This window comes from Salmo salar, chromosome 12 (assembly GCF_965601325.2).
Source record: "Salmo salar chromosome 12, fSalSal1, whole genome shotgun sequence".
NCBI classification, from domain to species: Eukaryota; Metazoa; Chordata; class Actinopteri; order Salmoniformes; family Salmonidae; genus Salmo; species Salmo salar.
The window spans coordinates 59,627,323-59,646,498 of NC_138302.1; the positions used below are offsets into that span (position 1 = coordinate 59,627,323).

At 39.9% G+C, this 19,176-nt stretch overlaps 2 protein-coding genes across 2 annotated transcripts; one reads left to right on the forward strand and one right to left on the reverse strand.

Moving 5' to 3' along the window:
- The first annotated feature begins 2,126 nt into the window (after window positions 1–2,126).
- On the forward strand, window positions 2,127–9,170 carry LOC106565498 (isotocin receptor). The gene is made up of 2 exons (XM_014132716.3): window positions 2,127–3,152; window positions 8,773–9,170. The coding sequence occupies exons 1-2, from the start codon at window positions 2,222–2,224 to the stop codon at window positions 9,024–9,026; spliced, it is 1,185 nt and encodes a 394-aa protein (XP_013988191.1). The 5' UTR covers window positions 2,127–2,221; the 3' UTR covers window positions 9,027–9,170.
- Window positions 9,171–16,043: 6,873 nt separating this feature from the next.
- Window positions 16,044–18,655, reverse strand: LOC106565342 (caveolin-3). Its single transcript, XM_014132338.3, has 2 exons — window positions 18,395–18,655; window positions 16,044–16,920 (listed from the first exon to the last, which is right to left on the reverse strand). Exons 1-2 carry the CDS (start codon window positions 18,515–18,517, stop codon window positions 16,579–16,581), a joined length of 465 nt encoding a protein of 154 aa, XP_013987813.1. The 5' UTR covers window positions 18,518–18,655; the 3' UTR covers window positions 16,044–16,578.
- Between the last annotated feature and the right edge of the window lie 521 nt (window positions 18,656–19,176).

Genomic DNA, 19,176 nt, shown 5'->3' on the forward strand with positions numbered 1-19,176 from the left:
TTTCTATTGATAGTTTTTGTGTATATCCATAAAAATGGCTGAGGAAAAACTGCCTGCCTGTCTGTCTCATACGGACAAGTTCAGTACTATGGGACATCTGAAGATCAAATTTGAATATTGAAACAATGTTGCAAATGTCGGAGAGACAGACAGTAAGGTTTATACAAATCTCCACTGTTGAAAACGAAATGTTAGTTCAAAAGAAATGTGAGATAATGTCTAGATGCTTTTTATAGTGGAGATGAAGTTCACAAAGTGCCTGGCTGGGCTGATGAGACAGTGGACTGCGCAGATGGAACAGAATAAATGTTAACGTAATACATTTAGCTGGTGGTAATTTGTGGAATAGACACTGGCTGAATGAGGTTTTAACCAATCAGCATTCAGGATTAGACCCACCCGTTGTATAAATACAGTATATTGACACAGGTATGGTGCTGGAGTTAATATTTGATTGATTCCCACGCAAGCCGATGGAGATGTGAGTGTACTTTTCCTATTCTGAGGTTGTGAATTGAATTGTCCCTCATTAACAATACCAGGGATAATTCAGTTTCACACACTCAGGACTTTCATGGCGGTACATTAAAAACAGTTAGAATCAGACTAAACAAGAGGTCAATGGGTACGGCCTTTTATTTGATTAAATAAGGACAATGGAGGCAGGGGAAGAGGAGTTATGTAAAAGGATTATATTATGATATTAACCCCTAACATGGTTTGTCTTTTAAATCTGCTCATCTTAAATTTCAGGTTGAAGTTACATTTCAGGTTATTAGCCATATGTGTTGGTATACTGCATGCATGCACTGGAACTATTGGATTAAGGGCTTTCATAGAGTACATAGTCCTAGTAGGGCTCCTAAGTGGCGCAGTGGTCTAAGGCATCTCAGTGCAAGAGGTGTCACTACAGTCCCTGGTTCAGATCCAGGCTGTATCACATCTGGCCGTGATTGGGAGTCCCATAGAGTGGCCCAGCGTTGTTCGGGTTTGGCTGGGGTAGACCGTCATTGTAAATAAGAATTTGTTCTTAACTGACTTGCCTAGTTAAATAAATGTAAATTTATTTAAATTAATTCATTGAACTACAGTTCAATAAATGGATACTTGTGATTGGTGCTATCCCTGCACGTTTGCAAATTATGTTTCTTACTGATAAACCACTAACGCACATCCAGCAAACACTGTTGAAAATACAATTGTGGCGTCTGGAGATTGATTGTAGCCTAGAGAGGTCGAGGTAACCTTATTCTCTGTATGAATTGATACTAAATAGAGCAAATACTTTTCATGCGTAAAACAGTGTGTCAGTTAAACATCTATTGGTGAATCCACTGATAACTCATTTTGTTTTTGTTTTAATTACTGTCAAAACAAACAATTCATGTCCTGCGTTAGTTACAGATTGGAAGAACTTGCATACGGTGGCTTGCATAGCCATCTAGCGATGGCCGGTAGTATCTCAGCCGCTCCTCTGCCGAGACGATAGTGCTACCAATAAGGATGCGGGATACATTGCGCGCGGGCAGAGGGCGGGTCGAAGCTTCTTCAACTTGGTATACTGTGCATGAAGTATTTCATTAGATCTCATGCACGCTGCACAGACACATAGGGATGCGGTAAGCAAAAGCCTCTCTTGAAAAAAACTGCACACGAGTTGTGTAAAGTTGGAAAGTCTCGGTCTTTATAATACGGTATGTAAAGGAATATTCATTATTCTAAAGTTATCATTTTGATCATGATTATTATGTATGATTGGAATTATAATTAGTAAGATTATTGTGATTATTATAATTTGTCTATTATTAGTAGCCTATTAATATTGTTGACATTGATTGATTAATTTATTTCGCTAGTATAATTGTACATTGCGCATATCATATATTTATGTATTGATTCATCCATGTTCGATTTTTTTGTCACTTTGACTTGTAAACGGTATTTTTGTTTTTGTTTACCTAGAACGTAGGCCTATCTCTCATAGACTACGCCTAATTGGGACACCTCCTTACTATTGGAATTAACTTAGCCTTTATAGGCCTACCGTCGAAACATGTAAACGGAAAACAAACTTGTTAAACTTTGGAAAAACGGGAAATGATAAACAAATGAACAAGGAACAGATGAGGAGCCAATAAGTCTATCACCTCACTGATCTCTGGTGCTGGAAGCAGTGTTTTTGCGCTCAGGGTGAAAGCTTTAGTGGCCAGTTAACGCATGAATGATGGAGGACCAGCGAGACCAAGACGTGTGGGCGATGATGAACGATTCATGGACCAACTCGAGTCGCGGTGGAAACGAGACGGGTACCAGGAACCAGACCGGCGTGAACCCCCTGAAGCGGAACGAGGAGGTGGCCAAAGTGGAGGTGACCGTTCTTGTCCTCGTCCTGCTGCTCGCGTTGGCCGGTAACCTTTGCGTACTCTTGGCTATACATACGAGCAAGCACAACCACTCTCGAATGTACTACTTCATGAAACACCTCAGTATTGCGGACCTGGTGGTGGCAATCTTCCAGGTCCTCCCGCAGCTCATATGGGACATTACATTTCGCTTCTACGGGTCTGATTTACTGTGCAGGCTGGTGAAGTACCTACAGGTTGTCGGGATGTTCGCGTCCACCTACATGCTTGTTCTAATGTCCATAGACAGATGCTTGGCGATATGTCAGCCCCTCCGCTCGCTGCACAAGAGGAAGGACCGTTTTTATGTGATTGCTTCTTGGATGCTTAGTCTGGTTTTCAGTACCCCTCAAGTGTACATATTTTCCTTGAGGGAGGTGGGCAACGGAGTTTATGACTGTTGGGGAGACTTCGTAGAACCTTGGGGCGCCAAGGCGTACATTACATGGATTAGTCTTACAATCTACATCATTCCAGTGGCTATTCTAAGTATTTGCTATGGCCTGATAAGTTTTAAAATATGGCAAAACTTTAAAATGAAAACCAGACGGGATCAGTGTATGTCTCAGACGCCGCGGACGTCCAAAGGTGCAGCGCTCTCTCGGGTGAGCAGCGTGAGGCTCATATCAAAAGCGAAGATCCGAACTGTCAAAATGACTTTTGTCATTGTCGTAGCTTATATTGTTTGTTGGACTCCTTTTTTCTTCGTACAAATGTGGTCGGCATGGGACCCTGCTGCGCCCAGAGAAGGTAAACTATAAAGAGCTTTATGCGTGAATTACACACTGCTTTATACATGGATGGGGTTATAAGGAGGGAGGCACAGAGTGACATGTCATTAGTTGGGGAATGACTTGTTCTCCTGTCTCTCTCTTGGTGCTATTTGTCACTATCTGAACAGGTCAAATGTTGTTTTAGTAAGAGAGTTATGGATTTGCTCATAAGAGGGAAGAGGGCATTTTCAATGGCTTTTTGATCCTGCTCAAATCAGACTGACCGGCTCAATTCGGTCTTATGCACTACAGTACATTTGAAATGTTTTTATTTGTTATTTTCTACATTGGATAAAAGTAGAGACTCAGAGCTAGAAAATTGTATATTATACACTACAGTTCAGGAACAATGGGAAAGTAATTCTGCTTTGAAAGTTGATAAACTTGTAACCCCACTTTTGAGAAAATGGCCCTTGAATGTTTTGGAGAGCTCTTCTTTGTCTACACCCATTCAGAATCATTCACACCCGCTTAAACCCTATCCCCACCCATCTCTTTAAGGATTCAAGTGAAGCCATGTGCTAAACAGAGTGAGTACGATAGTGTACTAAACAACCAAAGATTTCAAGACTAAAGGCTGGTTTAAACTACATCTGTAAACAGTTGTCGCAGTGACATTATGAACATTCTATTGTCGTCCAACATCAAACTTGTCGTTATGAAAAAGTATGAACACAAAAACGACGGGCTGCTTGACATCAACAGCCTGGTGGTCCAAAATAGCATAACTGATATTTTTTTAACACCAATAAACCCATCCGTTTAAAAATGAATTTAGTATATGTCAATCTAGAAAACCAGGCAAATAAAAGCAACTTTCTAACCAATGTTTTTGTTTGTTTCTAGCTTGTTCACTAGCTAGCTAATGTTAAGTTAGCTGGCTAGCCAGTTCAAATAATGACCATATCATATAGCTTACAACATCTTAACTTTAGCTAATTTGTATTCATTATTACAGGAAAATAAACTCACAGCAAGATCCTAATTTACAAGTTAAAGGCGAGCTAATTACAGAAAACAGCTTACGGTTGTGAGTGTGACAAAATAAAAGCAGGGCATTCTATCGAAGAAATTTAGAACTTGGACACTGTCTCGTTGGCCTAACCGTATATCCTAATTTGACTTTAGTGCATGTCATGTTGTTCTTCACATTACCATCTCTGGTAAACACACACTATATCAAATAAATCAACGTTTATTTGTCACATGCACAGGATATAGAAGGTGTAAATGGTACAGTGAAATGGTTACTTGCATAGTCTTTTGTTTAGACATGTAGCTAACTAGTTAGCTAAACAATGAACCATAATCCCAACTCATAATGTTACTATCCTGCATGAATCTGTAGCTAAAGCTAATCAACTAAGTTCAATGGTAGCTAGCTAACATTGGGCTATAACTAGCAATGCAAATGGCTCTAAGATACGAATAATATTACTACACAGATCATACACATAACGTTAGCTAGCGAGCCAGCCAGCTAACGTTATCTAGCTAGCAAACAGTATGCTTTAACTTGCAATGAAAATGACTTTCTGACAAAATTAGAAACGTATAATATCTGAAAATCTAGCTAGCTAGACTATCTTACCGGTATACATGGAAGAAAGCTTCTCCCTCTCTGTCACAGATGCCATGGTTGCCCTTAGTTTGAAGATGTCATCCGGAGACAGGTGTTCTTTACAACAGCCTTTTGTGCATTCTTTTTTTGACTCCCTTCCCATATTTGCAATCAAACACTTTTGCAGTTCTTCATGATATCTTTCCAAAAAGCCGTGTTATGAAGGATTACCTACACATACTGAGCAGCTCATATTATAGACAGAAGCGCGCTACATGGCAGACCTATCCAAATTCATTTCTCGGCATGTCCAGCCCATCCATTATCTAAGCCGATCATGGCTAGAGGGAAGATTCCTGTCCTTTCAGTGGCTAAACCAACTATGATCGTAATTTAACAATTTTATTCATATTAACAGATGGCATACAAGTGTGTTATTAAGGCACATGAAAGTTCACATTTCTGGCAAAAAACACATTTTGATAAAACATTTACATTTTTGTTCAAATGCCTCTCTTGTGAACTAGTGACGGGCGACATACGCCTAGTTTTCTTAAATGAGTCACAAATGCCAACATGTAAAATATAATCACAACCGGCCATGATTTGGAGTCCCATAGGGCGGCGCACAATTGGCCCAGTGTCATCCAGGTTTAGCCGGTGTAGGCTGTCATTGTAAATAAGAATTTGTTCCTGACTTGCCTAGTTAAATAAAGGTAATAAATAAATAATAATACTAAAGTATGTGGACACCCCTTCAAAATATAGGATTCGGCTATTTCAGCCACACCCGTTGCTGACAGGTGTATAAAATCGAGCACACAGCCATGCAATCTCCATAAACAAACATTGGCAATAGAATGGCCTTACTGAAGAACTCAGTGACTTTCAACGTGGCACAGTCATAGGATGCCACCTTTCCAACTAGTCAGTTTGTGAAATTTCTGCCCTGCTAGAGCTGCCCCAGTCAACTGTAAGGGCTGTTTTTGGGAAGTGGAAAGTCTAGCAGCAACAACGTCTTGAAAGCTTCATCCCCCTCTTTTGTTTACCCATTCATCAGTAAAATGGGATTTTCCACCGGTCTGGGTTCAAATACTATTTGTAATACTTTCACATACTTCGACTGTGATATGTGGTTGTATCACCTAGCTATCTTAAGATGAATGTACTTACTGTAAGTTGATCTGAATAAGATCCTCTGATAAATGTATAAGTATGCTTGATTTAATGTAGCTTGCATGTTGTAATGAACCAATAGCAAAATGTGAACCACGCCCACCTGGTACTCCAGGCATGCTAAAGCAAAGCCTCAATGTATTAGAAAGATTTAAAAACTTTTTTGAACTTAGGTCTGATGTTTTGTGGTGATGGCCATGCCTTAGGCCTTCGGTCCATAAGTGATATAGATGGTGTCTGTGGCAATGAATTGCACTGGTGTCTGCTTGAGTTGTCACCATGAGCCTATTTGTCAGCTTAGCTCTGAACGCCTGTCAAGGCCATTAATGTGGAGGAAATAGAACAGTGGATATATGACTCTGTCGTTTGGCGTGTGATTAATTCTCTGGATGGTGAGAATCATGAGCTAGTCCATGCTTCATAATGGCCATGGCCTCCTGCGCCAGACTAATCTAAAATACAAGGCCTTATTTGGGCAAAAGTCCGTTCTCCGTCTTCTCTCCTCCATGACCCGGAAACCGAGTCCTTCCCAGAAGAGTTTTAAAATCTGCCAAACCCCACGTTGAATCAGCTATTGTTTTCATGAAGGAGAAAAGCATGTACACATTTAAAAACAATGTACTACTTATCCCTTTATCTATTCGATGTCTGCACAACTAACTGTATTTGTTTTTATCACTTTGTACATTTATTTTGGGATTCCACCCTGTAAACGTAATTTGCCTGCGACAAGGAGTCTCATTTCATACTGCGCATTTTCGTCCACTTTCCCTCTCCCTTACCTTTGTCAAAAGGAAGCCAGAGAGTACAGAGGAGTAGGATGCAGTTGTTGAGCAAATCTAATTGAGAAAAGGCCTGTGTCTTTGCACAAATTAAGATCCATGACTAGAGAAGGATTTACAGTCTTAATGACAACATCCAGCGAGATGGTCTCTCTGTCTGTCTGTCTCGCTCTCTCTCTCTCACTCACTCTCTCACTCTGTCGTTCTCTCACTCTCGCTCTCTCTCTCTCACACACACTCTGCAGAGTCATTATCTCAAGTCTAGTGGAGGTAGCACAACACAATATTAATTGGATGATTTCAGGAATAATGAGTGCATCTGACAAGAGTCTCTCTCTGTGCATGATTAATACATGAGTAGGAGAAAACTATTAATACATGGGTATGCCCATGTTACCATGGTGACTTATAATTGACACCTGTTCAGCTGTTCAGCTCTCAACTGTCCTAATTGATTGTCAGTTCATTTCTACTCATATAAATATAATGTAGTCGGTCAATTTCTATGGTTGTACTGTAACATTGGGTACAGCTCTGGACTTCTTTAGGATCAATCACTTCTATACCAGATCAAGTTTGCCCTTGAGGCTTTGTCCAATATATCTTTATAGCCTGATGTATATTCAACAGTCTGTAGAATGAAGGAGAGGCTATGGGGAGAGAGAGAGAGAGAGAAGCTGTCACCATATCACATCACACTCACTTCATTACCGTAATATTCCTTCGCTTGTGTAGGTGTTATACATTATATGCTTAGGAGGCTTCCTTGCATGCATGCCTTATCAAATTAAATAAAGAGTTGAGAGTTCACTGTTGATGATGGATTACATTTTAGGCCCACTTGATGAATGAGGGATAAAAAGTATATTGAAAGCAGGTGCTTCCACACAGGTGTGGTTCCTGAGTTAATTCAATCAATTATAATCCCATCATGCTTTACACCATGCCCAAACCGGACGTGCGCATGCGTCCACGTGTGCCATCGTGCGCAAATTGATTGTGTCCCCCCCACACCAAACACAATCACGACACGCAGGTTGAAATATCGAAACAAACTCTGAGCAATGTTATTAATTTGGGTACAAATCGAAAAGCATTAAACATTTATGGCAATTTAGCTAGCTAGCTTGCAGTTGATAGCTAATTTGTCCTATTTAGCTAGCTAGCTTGCTGTTGCTGGCTAATTTGTCCTGGGATATAAACATTGAGTTGTTATTTTACCTGAAATGCACAAGGTCCTCTACTCCGACAATTAATCCACACATAAAACGGTCAAACGAATCGTTTCTAGTCATCTCTCCTCCTTCCAGGCTTCTTTTTCTTCTTTGGACTTTATATGGTGATTGGCAACTAACTTTCATAATAAGGTGCATTACCACAACCGACCTCAGTTCATCTTTCAATCATCTTTCAATATGTTCCTAAAAACCGATGAGAAGATGGCACGTGGGTATATGCTTCTAAAAACCAACGAGGAGATGGGAGAGGCAGGACTTCGCGCGCGATCTGCGTCACAAATAGAATCAACTTCTATTTTAGTGCCTGGTAACGCAGACGCTTGTTGGTGCGCGCGAGTAGTGTGGGTGCAATGATTGAATAACATGTATGTGGTGTGGTTAGCATGTAGGGTCATGTATAAAGATGCTGGGCAGGCCATTATTTTGGCTACCGTGGCTATGCCCCCATTGGATGACAATGCCCCATCCACAGGGAACGAGTGGTCACTGAATGGTTTGCATGAAAACAATGTAAACCATATGCAATGGCCGTCTCAGTCACAAAATCTCAATCCTATTGAACATGGGAGATTCTGGAGAGATTTCCACCATCAACAAAACACCACATGATGGAATTTCTCGTGGAAGAATGGTGTTGCATCCGTCGAATAGAGCTTCAGACACTTGTACAATCTATACCAAAGTGCATTGAAGCTGTTCTGGTTTGTGGTGGCCCAACGCCCTATTAAGACACTTTATGTTGGTGTTTCCTTTATTTTGGCAGTGACCTGTGTATTGAAAGCTGTCGACAGGTGAACATTACAGTATTCATAAAGCCTTCCTTCTCTCTCTTTATCCTAGACATGGCGTTCATCATTGCCATGCTGCTGGCCAGTCTGAACAGCTGCTGTAACCCGTGGATCTATATGTTCTTCGCTGGCCACCTGTTCCACGACCTAATGAGGTGCTTCATCTGCTGCTCCTCACAGTACCTGAAGGCCTCACAGTGTGGCGGGTGTGACCGCCAGCAGAGCCGCAGGAGCATCTCCACCTCCACCTTCGTCATCAAGAACCATAGTAGTCAGAGGAGCATCACTCACACCACCAGCACATGAGGAGTGAGGACCATGGAGGAGATGAGTTGGGGTGGGACAGGAACTCACTACTCCCGAAAGCCCTTCTTCATATCAGTCAGAGAGGGGGTTGCATGGTGAAGACTTAGATCTTCACCATGCAATGCTTATCGATGAGGTGGGCCAGATACCAGCAAGAAGTGCAGCACACAGATCTCCAGCACATGAAGACCATGGAGAGAGGTTAAGTTGGGTACTCTAAACCTGAAAGACCTTCATCCAAGGCTTGGTGTGGGCCAGGTAACCCTGTAAGACCAGGGCCTCATTTCCCAGAGCCTTTGTAGCGTTAAGATCATCGTTAGAACGATCTTACGATTGCATACACTTGAAAACCCTCATTATTTACCGAATGCCTCAGACGACTCGTAGAACAGCTAAGTGCATCATTAGTGTACATCTTGATTCTATGTTTAGCTATCTGTCTGACTGTGACCGCCGATAACTTCAGAACGAAGTTCAATACAAATATAAAGTTGCCCAAGTATTTGCCATTGTTATAAGTGGAGGATAAAACGATGCTTCAAATGAAAACTGAGATGACTTCATTAAAAGATAAATAGGCTACATGGGCCTATACAGTGCCTTCAGAAAATGTTCATACCCTTGACTTGTTCCACATTTTGTTGTGCTACAGACAGATTTGAAATATCCCATAATATCAAAGTGGAATTGTGCTTTTAAAAATGCATTAAAAAATTAAAAGCTAAAATGTCTTGAGTCAATAAGTATTCAACCACAGTGTTATGGCAAGTCTAAATAAGTTCAGGAGTACAAATGTGCTTAATAAGTCACATAATAAGTTGCATCGAGTCACTTTGTGTGCAATTATCTGTAAGGTCCCTCAGTCGAGCAGTGAATTTCAAACACAGATTCAACCACAGAGACCATAGGGTTTTCCAATTCTTCACACAGAAGGACACCTATTGGTAGATGGGTAAAAATAAAAAAAAGCAGACATTGAATATCCCTTTGAGTATGATGAAGTTATTAATTACACTTTGGACGGTGTATCAATACATCCAGTCACTACAAAGACACGGCGTCCTTCATAACTCAGTTGCAGAAGAGGAAGGGCACCGCTTTGGGATTTCACCATGAGGCCAATGGTGATTTTAAAACAGTTACAGAGTTTAATGGCTGTGATGAGAGAACTGAAGATGGATCAACCACATTGTAGTTACTCCACAATGCTAACTTAAATGACAGTGAAAAGAAGGAAGCCTGTACAGAATAAAAATATTCCAAAACATCTCTCCTGTTTGCTATATGGCACTAAAAGTAAAACTGCTAAAATTGTGGCAAAGAAATTAACTCTATGTCCTGAATACAAAGTGTTATGTTTGGTGCAAATCCAACACCTCACTTAGTACCACTTTTAAAATTTCAAACATGGTGGTTCTGCATCAAGTTATGGGTAGTGTGTGCTTGTTATCATCGGTTATAACCTTTACTCTGTGTTTTAGTCTCACAAACCTCTCCAGCACGTTACTGAAATCCCTCTAAAATGAACATTTTCTGAGGAAGAAATGTATTTTTCCCATAAGTTGTTGCCCATAGGTCAAGTTATGGTATGTCTTTGTAGCACAGATATTCATTCCTGTTTCATTTTAGTTTTCCATATACTGTACAGCTGATGATCAGACTGTCAGTCAATGTGTACCATAAATGATTTATTCTCTACCTGTATGGCTTTTTAAGGAAAACATTAATAGAGACTGTGTTTCCGCGCCAACCTTTCCCCTCCTCTTCTTCAGCAAAAAGGTTATATTGAATTCTTATTATATATACTCGATGTAAGATTTGTTTCTACACACAGCTCTATGACTCTCTGTATTTCTCAGGTCTAGGTAGAGAGAAACTCAGCAGAGCTTATTCACACACCAAGCTGACCTTTCAGTCACCACAATAACAAAATGGGAAATAGAACGAAGTTTCACAATGAATCCTGTTCTCTTGGTGACCTTACTGCTCAGCCAGGGATATTGCATTGTTATTGATCTCTACACAGAGAGATGTTAGATTCGATTGCCTATATCTTCAAACCATGGAGGGGATATTAAAGACACTTTATTGACATTTATCTAAGGCTGTGTGTCCCACATTGAACCTTTTTCCCTATACACTGCACTACTTTTGACCTGGGCATGTAGGGTTCTGGTAAAAAAAAATAGTGTACTATAAGAGGAATAGGGTTCAATTTCTGACGCAATGTAAGTTATACTGTAGCTTTGTAAAATAAAATGCTTTTAAATGTGCTCCAACACATGTATATTTTTTCTTTATTGTTGTGTGGGTGATTACAGTAGATCAACGCAGGTGTTATTTTGTGTATATATATGTATCTGCTCATTCACCTTTCGGATTCATCTTACAGCAGGGGTCGCCAACCTTTTCTAGCATGAGTGCTACTTTATTTTTTTTTAAATGAAACGTCGCGAGCTACAATTTAATTTCATAGCTTTCAAATAGGCTATTATTTTTTCTCCTCTACCTCGGTGTACAAGAGATGTGTTTTTTTGTCAATATACCTTATAAAATAATGGTTAATAAACAACTCTAATGGGGCCCGATAAAATGTTGAAAATTATGTGTAAGACTGCCTGAAATTTCAGACTATTTTGACCTTCCATGGTGACATAACCATGCAGTCAATTAGTTAATAGACCAATAAGAAAAGAGAGTTCCAAACCTTTCTGCCAATAACAGCAAATTTTCAGTTTTCCCCTCCCCACTCAGACCACTCCCATACAGTCCTAGTTAAATTATTGCTTGAGAAATTGGTCTTTGCTTAGAAGCAAAGACCAATTTTTGAATATTTCATTTGGAAACAATCACAGTAAGGTACTTAATTGTTACTCAGAAACGATTTGATATTGAGATAAAAATGGCTACATTGGACCTTTAAGTAGGAGAGGAATGTGGTGGTCTAGCGATCTTCTCCTGTTAAGCTACTGCTGCAGCACATGTCATGGCAGAGTTTGCAAAACAATGGCCACCCAATTGATACAAATTGTCATAATATCTTTATATCAGCTAAGCCAGCCTGGTCTTATAGACTAGAGGTAACATAGTAAATGTAAATCCGGGACACTCAAATTAGTATGATACTGTATGTTATGTTTGGTATGGTTACTTAAGACAGATGGTTTCTTAAGGCAACAACGAAAGTGGGGTAGGCATATAAAGCGAACGTCTAGCAACCCAAAGGTTATGAGTTTGAATCAACTACTTAATACTTTTTAGCTACTTTGCAACTACTTAGCATGTTAGCTAACCCTTCCCACGAACCCTAACCTTAACCCTTTTAGCTAACTCTACCCCTAACCCTAACCTTAACTCTTTTAGCTAACCCTTCCCCTAACCTTAACCCTTTAACCTAACTCATAAACTTAACCCTAACCCCTAACCTAGCTAATGTTAGCAAGCTAGCTAACGATAGCCACCTCGCCACCTAGCTAGAATTCATAACATATCATATGTTTTGCAAATTAGTAATATATAATAGAAATTGTAATTCGTTACATATAATACGAAATGGGTGATGTACATCCACAAATTAATACATATCATACGAAACATAACATATCATACTAAACGGAGTGTCCCGGATTTAAGTACAGAATAATACAAAATGCTCTGAGACCAGGTTGCAGCGGTAAGCCTACTTTGCAGTTAACTACCCACAAGATTGTTATCATTAGCATCGATAACTGTCTACATGCAGGATGATAGACAAATGCATGCACCAAACGGACAGACGGGAAATATTGCTGGAAATTAAGTGGTAGATATTGTGTTACCGTTGGCTTTTCAAGCAATAGAGGCTAACCAGTAGTGGGATAATGTCAATTTGGCTTTGATTGGATAGTAGCTTTATGTTTATGACAGTTTGTGATGGAAGACATAAAAAATGCATGTACTTTCAGAATTGCTTGGCGAGCTACTCATAGGTGGGCTGCGAGCTAATTGGTAGCTAGCGATCTACCTGTTGGAGACCCCTGCCGTACAGTGTTTACAATATATTCAGGAAGTAAAGATTCCCTTATATCAATTATTTATTTCAATGTAAATATAATAAATGTATCACTAATGTATGAGAAAAAATAAAGAATTTGTGTGTGCTTAATTTTCTGTTCTTCTTAATGCATAGATAGAGGAGCTTGGTCCATCCACACTAAATAATTGAATAAGTAGTGAGATTGTTGTTAGTATGAACGAATGAATGAATAAGGTATCATGTTTGTAAAGGTCTTGTTTTACTCAAGTCCTCTCAATGTCTATGATTCAGATCAAGTCACTCCCTGCCAGATAGTGTTGAACAACATTGTCATGACGTTGGCCTCTTTGAGTACAGGGAGGACAGTTGACCCCCTCCCCCCCTTTGCACCATCCCCCAACCTACCTTCCCCCACCCAGTCCCTGTGTGAAGGAGTGGTAAAATTCCAGGAGAGTCTCTGGCCACATGGCCCATAGAGAGACACAGGAAATTCTTCCAACTCACAGAATTGGGGAGCCAAGCAACATTTGTGTTCTGGAGAAGGTATGGAAGACTGGTGAAGAATCCAGCTACGAACTGGTCCGCTTGGTACAATTTTGTGATACTCAGAAGAGACAATATAGCCATATTACCATAAAACGGTTTATATAATAGTCTCAGCGATGAGACTTGCACCACATGGTTGTATAGAATGTATTAATAAGGATAAAGCTATTTGTAATACATTGAGATGCTATGTACTGATGTTAATGTGATAGAATTGTATTTTTGTACCAAGCTTAACTCAGTCATCGGCACGCCCCCAGGGACACAGACAGGACCAGGCGTCATGTGACAAGCTGTTCTATGTCACTATAAAACTATACCCTGATTTACATTTCTCCAGACCAGGCCTCCACTCCATTGCGAGAAGTTGGCCAATAGGTTTGACCATCCAATCCATCTACTGAAAGTAAACCATACCATGTGGTTAACTTTTAGACGATCGATACCGACAGAATAAGAACAAGTCTTTGATATTAATTATTAGTCTGCAGCTAAGTAAATTATATCATTGAACGCGAAGACCAACGAAACATCCATTCTATGACGACATTAATGAATGTCGCTTTGAAAGATCCATTCTAACCGAGAGAGAGAGAGAGAGAGAGAGAGAGAGAAAACTCTCCATCAGAACGACGTTCCAACAAGGATCCCGACGACACACTGAGCGTAAATATATATTGATTGTAATTGTTCTCAAATGAGTGAGTGTTCATGTGCAAAGGATTAGCATGTCAATGGTTAATATTAATGAACTCTGTGTACCTTCTCAGCTGCCCTTTATGACCCATTGTTCAACAAGACACCAGCCATGCCTGTTTTAGCCCACTAGGGCACATTACTCTACCAATTCTTTGTGATGATAATTACTGTTTGTATACTTTCTGTGAATTAATTAGTTTAGTAAATAAATGATTTTAAGACAATTGATGTATGGATGACTCTTAATAAAGACTGGGTTCGTGCAGATACAACAATTTACGACGTTTGGAATGAGACTGGACGCGAGGTAAAATACACCATTTAAACCAGAAGATAATCGGCCTATACTATAATAGAATATAATATATAATGTTATAATATAGGAAAGTTATATTAGGAAAATTATAGCTTTGTAATCTGAATATTTTCCTTGGTGCCCCGATCTCCTAGTTAATTACAATTAAACAATTAATCAGTTTAATCGCGTGATAATAATTACAGGAAGTTAATTGATAAACATGTCTTCAGTTTAATGGTACCCCAAAGACACGACAACATGCAGAGGCTGGAAAACATACCATGTAGTTCTACCTAGTGGCCAAAAAGGTTTATGTCTTTCAAAAAAAGTGTGGATTTTACTCTGAAGCTGGGTAGTGTTCTTTAGGGCACGCAACGCAAAATGTTTTGCAATGAAAAACTAAAATGAGTGTTTCTTATTGGACAAGTCCAGGTAGTCACTCCCTGTTTCAATCCTTTTCCCCCATTTGATGCCTAATGAACATGACCCTGGGGTCGGTTATAACCTTTACTCTATGTTTACAAGTCCATGTTTGGAGTGTACCATGGAGTGATGACACTTTCTCTCCACTTGGTCATTTTGTAAATATTGTATATATTAGATTTTCTGTTTTACTACATGTGCCCATCTCATTCATATAAAATGATTAGAGGTACACAAGTTGTTTTTGAAATAGGTCACTGTAATTATATCTACTGTCACCACTTGTCATGCGCATATTGATCATATGGGCGGGTATTCCAACAGTTTCCAAAGTAATCTCATTTTTTTACTGTTGCGTAGGTTTTAACTTGGACAGAGTTGTATGTATATAACCCGTTATGACCATATGTACCTCTGTGATTATGCGCAAATGTGAATTGAATTGTTTCCACACCCACCATGCGCCATGTGCGTAATGGTCATGTGAGGTGAAATGTTTATATTTTAGGATGTGAGCACTCAGTCTGTTAAACGTTGTCAATAAAGCGGTGAATTGGGAGCATAAACAGCCTTCCTGTTTTTTAATTTTTTTTAATCTTTAACTTAAATTGGATTTTATGGTGTATCTTTGGATCAGATAACAGAATATTCCTCATCCTTTGTTGATGGTTACCTGGGTTGAATAAGACCAAACGTGGCGTCTTTATACATTTCATCTCTGGGTCATAAGATTATTTTCTGTTATGGCTAAACATGCTGTCAATTCCTATAGATTGCATTTCCATATCATTCAACAAATAGATAAATTAGATATAATGTTCCCCATTGGTACTAAGACATGCTTGTGTAGATCCATCTGGCCTCACCCTTGCCTGAACATACTGGGAATTCTTTCACTAAATATTTTCTATATCAATTATGTACTGTAGGCAAGTCACAACTAGCACTAAAGACTGACATAACAGCTAACTGTAACAATAAACAATTAATTTATTGTAGAATCAATGTGTGAAAAATGACTAAAAAGAAAACACAATAAATCTATTTTTTTTAATAAAGTTTGTAAAATAGAGTATGGAATACCATTAAATCAATCAATCATGGATGAGTGTTTTTTGTAGTGTACTATGTTGTATAGACCATAATTGACCCCCCATCTACATGTACAAATGTAAAGTAGGACCTTATTTTAAGCCAGTTTGCCACAGCAGGAAAATAATCCTGCAACAACAGGAACTTGAAACATTTTTAGTTAAGGAAAGTCAATTCTGACATTTTAATGTGGAAATTAAAAACTTTAGAAGGCATTTTAAACCTTGAATACACTAAAAGTTTGCAATTCTCAGCAACAAAAGAGAGATCAAATTAAGAGCACTATTCTTTTTGTCTTCTGATTGAACACACTAATCTCTATCAATCACAAGCTCTTTTTGGAAAATGAGTCAGACTCAGACCCAGCATCAGCAACCAGACATGTGGCCAGGGAAGTAGCCTACTTTAGGGTGGCGAGTAGACCGGGAAGTACCATCACTATCCTATCCAATTATTAATCTGACTCATGCTTCTGAACCTTACACATCCTTCTGTAGCACCACCTGAACACTTGAGAATATCTTTCCCAGGGCTTGAAATAGCGGGTCGCAGAAGATGTGTATGGCCAGGGAGTAGATACGGCTGAAACACTGGGACTCTATCATGCAGCTCTTAATGCAAGGCACCACAGCCCAGATGTGGCAGAAGGAGAGGCAGGCAAATAGGAAGCCCCACAGTAGAGCCATGGGGATCCCCAAAATGGCAGACAGGATACGGTAGCACCAGTATTTGGACACAGTGAAGGTGGTGTAACTGGCTTTCCACACCCCGTCCAGACTGTGAGTCCCGTCAGGCTCAGCGATCACGTCCTCAAAGTCCACCTGCAGGTGGAGACAGAGAGGCCATTGTAATTGATATCAGGATTCCACTTCTGACACAAATGCCAATTAGACAAGACACCATTATTCTAGCTTATGCTAGCTTCAGGTACATCTATACTAAAATAAAACCTAATCTCTTACTCAAAGCATTATGGGTATTGTAGTACATCATGCTACAGCCATCCACAGCTAGATCTTCTTTTAGATAAATCATTTTTGCTCAAAACTGTTGCTTAACCATCATTATATTGTGTGAAACCTCTAACTGTCCAATGCAAATACTTATATCATGAGCAAATATCTTAAAGTAACTGTCCAGTGAAAATCTCAAACAGAAATAATTTTTACTCATTCTATACGCATATTTGTGGCCAAAGTATACATTTTAGGGGGGGGAAAAAACACTTTAAAAGCCCAACCTCAAACTTGTATTTCAAACAGACCGTTTCAAAATGCCTGCTATTTCCTCAGAGGATGATGTCATCCTTGTGAGGAGGATGAGCTGGCCAATCAGTGGTCTACTCATATTAATATTTTAATGACAAGTATACGCCCACACCATTCTGTTGTTGAAGTACGCCCAGACCAATCCAACACAGAAGAAGCTTTTTAACATACTTATTTTCAATTTTTTGGAAGGAAAACTAGTTCACTCAAATTGTAATTCATTCTAGGTTATATTTCATAGAAATCTGGAGACACTGAACAGTTTCTTTAAGAAATCACTTGACAGGCCAATTTGATACATTCTCACAACATTCTCACATAGATGTTCTCTTTCTAACAACCTGCCTGTTTTAAAGTCACAGATCAAATTAATGGAACAGTATTTGTAAGCTGCATTCTATCTGATATCACTACCGGTACTTATGAATACACTTACTGTATATCTATACAGAGGCCCATGTGTGCTATAAAAGCCACAAAAGCTGAATGCTTAATGAGCAAATCAAAGAATACCACAGAAAACCATCAAAGACATTATGTTAAAATAACAAGATTAGAACAAATTCAATGATGGTAGTATTGGCAGATAAACATGTTTAACTGCATCTCACGCCCTTACATTGGCCTTCCCAGAAATAGAGCTACTATCTGTAGCTGGGCTGGTAAAGCGCTACAGGAATACAGGCTATTTCAGGGAACATTTTGATGGGGAACAATCGTAACCCAAAGGATACACTGCCAGCTCAAGATATCCACCAGGCTACTCCATAACACGAGCAATAAATAATAATTGATTAAATAATTAACATAGACACATGTGCGCATATAACAGAGTGATTCCCGTCCTTCTCCTCCCAATCTGACTCGGAACCCTCTGTTCAATGCGACAACAAATTGCAAAACCAGAAGCTCTGTCACTGACACAAAAAAGCCAAGGCATTTCCAAGTCCAGTCCGGGGCGACAATACTTCAATAGGCCCATACTTAGCTATCTGGTGCACACACACACACTTGTAATGTAGCCTACCTTCACTACATCCTCGTTGACTTGCTTGGGGTCTCTGTTGATCAGGTCAATCTCTTTATGATGTCTGTCTGTCTGGAACTTCTGTTCATAACCGTTGTTGATGTCAGCCATGGTCACGGTCATATGATAGTCAGCGGAGGGGGGCAGAGAGGTACGAGGCAGGGCCCAGGTCCTGGAAGAGTACAGGGGTCCGAGAAGAGTGGTCTGAGCAGGGCTGTTACCTATCCTGGAGCTGGGCAGTAGTAGATGTAGTAGTCAAAGGGGCAGAGTGGGGAGTGGGACAGGGAGTGGCTGTGCCCAGGCTTCTGGATCACCAATCACTGTGATGTCACTCCTGGAATTCCAGCAGCACCCAGCAGGCAGCTGCAACTACTGACAGCCCCTAGTTGTCCTATCAGACTGTAGCCACTGTAGCCATGGAATAGCATAAACACACAAACACACATAGACTACAGGAGCAGCAGGTAGCTTAGTGGTTAAGAGTGTTGGGCCAGTAACTGAAAGGTTGCTGGTTCGAATCCCTGAAATCTGCCGTTCTGCCCTTGAGCAAGGCAGTTAATACCCAACTGCTGCTCCATGAATGTTGACTAAATTGGCCCCACTTCTCTGATTCAGAGGGGTTGGGTTAAATGTGGAAGACACATTTTGGTTGAATGCATTCCCTTTCCCCTTTCCTACATATGCTGTGTTGACAATATATTGTAAACACACACACACACACCGGTGTGGCTCATTCTCCATCCACACTCGTGCCATACCTCACACTGGGACCCTAAATATTT

Excerpts from the sequence above, each read along its gene's own strand:
- LOC106565342 (XM_014132338.3), bottom strand. The coding sequence starts at position 18,517 with ATGACCGTGACCATGGCTGACATCAACAACGGTTATGAACAGAAGTTC. Across the intron at positions 16,921-18,394 it reads TCAACGAGGATGTAGTGAAG|GTGGACTTTGAGGACGTGAT; the intron begins GTAGGCTACATT and ends CTCCACCTGCAG.
- LOC106565498 (XM_014132716.3), top strand. The coding sequence starts at position 2,222 with ATGATGGAGGACCAGCGAGACCAAGACGTGTGGGCGATGATGAACGAT. Across the intron at positions 3,153-8,772 it reads CCCTGCTGCGCCCAGAGAAG|ACATGGCGTTCATCATTGCC; the intron begins GTAAACTATAAA and ends TCTTTATCCTAG.